The sequence below is a fragment of the Rhagoletis pomonella genome, unplaced genomic scaffold (genome assembly GCF_013731165.1).
Source record: "Rhagoletis pomonella isolate Grant_MI unplaced genomic scaffold, Rhpom_1.0 Rhpom_scaffold_00001, whole genome shotgun sequence".
In the NCBI taxonomy this organism is placed as follows: domain Eukaryota; kingdom Metazoa; phylum Arthropoda; class Insecta; order Diptera; family Tephritidae; genus Rhagoletis; species Rhagoletis pomonella.
Window position 1 is genome coordinate 26,093,124 of NW_023458555.1, and position 4,192 is coordinate 26,097,315.

General features: G+C 36.0%; 1 protein-coding gene across 1 annotated transcript; it reads left to right on the forward strand.

Moving 5' to 3' along the window:
* Positions 1 to 1,774: 1,774 nt before the first annotated feature.
* LOC118742167 (arrestin domain-containing protein 3-like) lies at positions 1,775 to 3,764 on the forward strand. Its single transcript, XM_036474133.1, has 4 exons — positions 1,775 to 1,793; positions 1,850 to 2,175; positions 2,270 to 2,999; positions 3,160 to 3,764. Exons 1-4 carry the CDS (start codon positions 1,775 to 1,777, stop codon positions 3,492 to 3,494), a joined length of 1,410 nt encoding a protein of 469 aa, XP_036330026.1. The 3' UTR covers positions 3,495 to 3,764.
* The last annotated feature ends 428 nt before the right edge of the window (positions 3,765 to 4,192 follow it).

Sequence of the window (4,192 nt, forward strand, 5' to 3'; positions counted from 1 at the left end):
CGGCCAAAATCGCTTAGGCGGTTACAGCGCCAAAAAAGAAGAAGAAGTGATCTTTGTGAAGAGAAATCCAAGAATTAAGAATTAAGAATTAAAATTTTTAAAAGTTTATAAATTTGCTTGTTGCTGATTCTGAATGAAGAAAACTTATAGAGATCTTAAATTTCTATAGGATTTTCACTAATAACGAAATGGAAAAGAAAACGGGGAAAATAGTCCTATAAAAATATGTCTACACGCAGAGCCTCATAAACCTCTTTTAGAATACATGTTCTTTATTAAGAGTATTTAAAAAACCCTTGTGAGAGCACAGTCTACGAGAAGAGTCTTACAATACCTTTATAAAACCGATTGCTCTTCACACGTAGACAATGGCTCACATATGCATGAAAAATTACACACAGGCCATGCCTCTAGCCCACGATATAAAAAAGAAGGTAGTTTCATTGTCACTTTTCGGGCGCCATATTAACTAACTGCCAATTAAGCAGATTGTGACATTTCGTGCTACCATACGTAGTCCCAAAAATATTTTTGTTTGTCAAAAATAAATAAATCACAAAATGAACAGAAAATTTGTCTTTGTTGCGAGCAGCTAGGAAAATTAAAATTTATACATGTGCACCTCTTTATATTTGCAACAAAAGCAACCTTCCGTGAAATTAAAAAAACGCAAAAACTATTTAGTATTAAATATACATTTGTATTCATTATAAAGCCAATCATGGTAAAAGGATTTGGACACAATAAAGTATATGTGCTTCGCAAACGTTAATTTGGAGTAAAATTAACGCCCAAGTAAGTCTTTAATTTACTTCGTACCTTGTAAGAAGTAGGATCGGATTGGTTCTTCATGTTGATAAACGATTTAGCATGTAATTTACTTTTCGTATATCCAGTTACTCCTAATCGAACTTCATCGCAGAGCAATGGAGGGCCCTGGTGCTACAGGTCCCCGAGCAGTTTCCTTTGTGTAGGTTTGTGTAGGGAATATATGCTACCGGTGAGCTCTTGGAATTTCAATGCGAGGAGCGCCAACCTGCTGTCAGATATGGTTCAGTGGCACAAACCTCCGACTCACAGCGTGTGAAAATCAGCCATCTAAGTTGAATGCTAAAATTCCTGCCCTGCACCATGGCTCACAGTTTTACATAGATTACAGTTTTTGAAATGTTTGAGGGAACTAAGACAATTTTGGTCAAAATGAATGGACATTTACTTACTTGTTTACTTAAATTATATATTTACAATTTGCTAATCAATACCAAATTAAAATTAGGAAAAAATCCAAAAGTGTTCTTTTTTAGGGTAACCCTTTTTAGAATAAGATACTTGAACAGAAAAATAAAGGAGTGTAAATATTTAAATATCTGCAAAAGCGTAAATAAAATTATGACCTAAATTAATGCTTTGTTTCATGTTTTGTTCGTTTAGAATAAAATTACTTTGGAAAATAAATCATTATTATTTAGTACCATCTAAAGCTTTTTTATAAATAAAATTGTCAAAACTGAATTTTATTTTATTATCTCATCTCTGTAGGATATTTAAATGGTTAATAAAAACTTTTAAATTTGTTCATCGGACAATTTAACTTGGCATTTTTATATGTACATTATTCTCTTCTAATAAAGCCCAAATAATTAATATAAAATCTCCATGCCCAAAAAATTACAATGTGGCAAAGCTATGCTTAATGTTTTCATCTGGAGAAATGTCAAAAATCTGCTTTATAATCAAAAAATAGTAGTAATGAAACTACCTTCTTTTTTGTATCATGCCTCTAGCCATAGAGGGTCTCACCTTTAAGCTATCGCAGATTTTCTTTCATCAACTTTTTCTACTTTTCCAGCCGTCTATGTAACACTTGAAGGCGAGGCGCGCGTACAGTGGTCACTCAGTGGAAAAAGCGATTCGGCCAACTATTGTGGCCATCAGCAATATTTGTATACACGCACAAATGTCTACGACAGTCCCGAATTTCGTGCTGGTACACATGTTTATGTGCTCCGATTACGTATACCGTCCGGTTGTCCGTCCTCATGCAAGGGTCCATATGGTTTCATTGCCTACAATATCTCGTTGACCATCGCCAAACCATGGACATTCGATGAGATCTTTCGCAAACCTGTAACAGTGGTGCAGGCATTGAACTTGAATCATAATCCAGAATATGGAGTGAGTGTAAAAAATTTTAAATATTTTTTAAAAGACAAACAATTTGCCATAATTCAAGTACATATAACTGTTCTCCTTTTTTTTCAACTACCAGCTCCCTATACGCGATGAAAATGTGAAATACCTTTGCAATTGGCCTTGCACTTCTGGACCCATTTTATACACCCTCCTACTGCCTTATAACGGTTTCGTGGCACGCCAACAGATACCCTTCTTCCTCGAAGTGGATAATCAGTCACCACACTATGACATCGCCAGCGTTGAGGCTTCACTCAAACAGCATTTTATTTTTCTCGCACGACAACCTTATAAACGAAATTTCTATACAAAAACTTTAGCGAAGAGTATAATAACCGAACGCACACTTCGGCTAACCAAGCGCATGTACCAAGGCACGGTTTGTGTACCCTCCGATACGCCACGATCCACACTGAATCCCAATTATATTGTGTTCGTCCACTATACGCTACAAATAAAATTAAAAACCGGTTACTTTCACTATGACACAGATCTATCGGTGCCGATAGTGATTGGCACGGTGCCGCTGCAACAGCGTGGTGTACAGTTGGTAACCACAACACAACCGCGTAGGATCAGCACTCGTGAGATGTCAACGCTAGAGGAGGAGGATGGCGATATAGCCGGCGAACAGTGGAGTGTTCAGGTGGAAATCAATCAGACCGAAGATGATGACGATGATGAGGATGGCGCTGATGATGTGAACCAACCGGCGGCCAGCAGGACTGTTGCGGCACGTGGAGCGCGAGCACAGGATATATCAAATAACAATGACGACGATGAGCCGCCTTCATACGATAGTTGTTGTAAGTAGCTCGCGATATGTAATACATATAAAAGAATACATATCAATTATAGATAAAAAAATAATATAGAACTCTAATGAAAAAAACCGTACAACGAAGTACGATAATCTCGATTTCATTTTACTTCAATTAAATTTATTGCAATTTTGTTTTTTTGCAGTACCACCCTCCTTCAGTTTTGCCACACTCAGCAGCCAGCAGACTCTGGATAGTGTGGGTCAGTCATCGGACGCCAAAATGCGCACCCAACGTGCCATTAAGCTGCCCAAGTTTCCTGGATATGACATTATAGCTTCCTCCACACAAGCCATCAATTTGTCTGCCGACTCGGCTTTGAGTTTGAATTATTACCATTCTTATGGTTCGCTGGGCACTGGACACACCGGTCGCAGTTTAGACACTTTCGCTTCGAGTTGTGGTGTGCTCAGCGAAACCGACGAACATGTGCATGAAGCCAATGAAGATGATGACGACGATGATGAGGATATTTTCTAAAGAAATCACATTACAAACACATTTAATTATACATTCTATATCTAACACCGTGCGACAGTAAATTTTACACACAAAAAATCAATTTACTCGCAAAACTAGGGGTTAGATGTAGGAAAACTGCGTTTTTGGTTTTTCTCCTGGTGTGTGGATTTTTGCTGAAAGGACTTTAAGATTTCAGAGATATTCAATAAATAACGAATAATAATTTGGGCATCAAATAAAAAAAAAAATTTTCTGAGGAATTGAAAGATATTTATGTTTTTGGTTCACTAGCACGAATAAGTATTAAAAATGTAATTTTCAAAAATTTATCCTTAACCATCCTAGAAAATTTGGATTATTTATTATAAAAAAAACAAATTACATGTTTAAGGCTAATAATATATGACCGCAACCTCCAATTTCGTCCTTCAAACCTTATTAGCTTAAAAAAAAATAAGTAAATAATATTAATTTGATAAAATTCTACAGGTGTTTCTCCTTCATTTGATACCGATATTGTAATGCTACATTGCTCCGAAGTTTTCAAATAATTTTTTGAATTCATCTCAAATAAAACTGCATATTAGCTTAAAAAAAAAATCTGGCATCTGTGAGAAAAACTGTAAACGCAGTTTTATGAGTAAATTGATTTTGTGTGTGTGTGTTGTAAAACTTTTTTTTTTTTTTTTCGCACGGTGTATTATTACGTATCTACG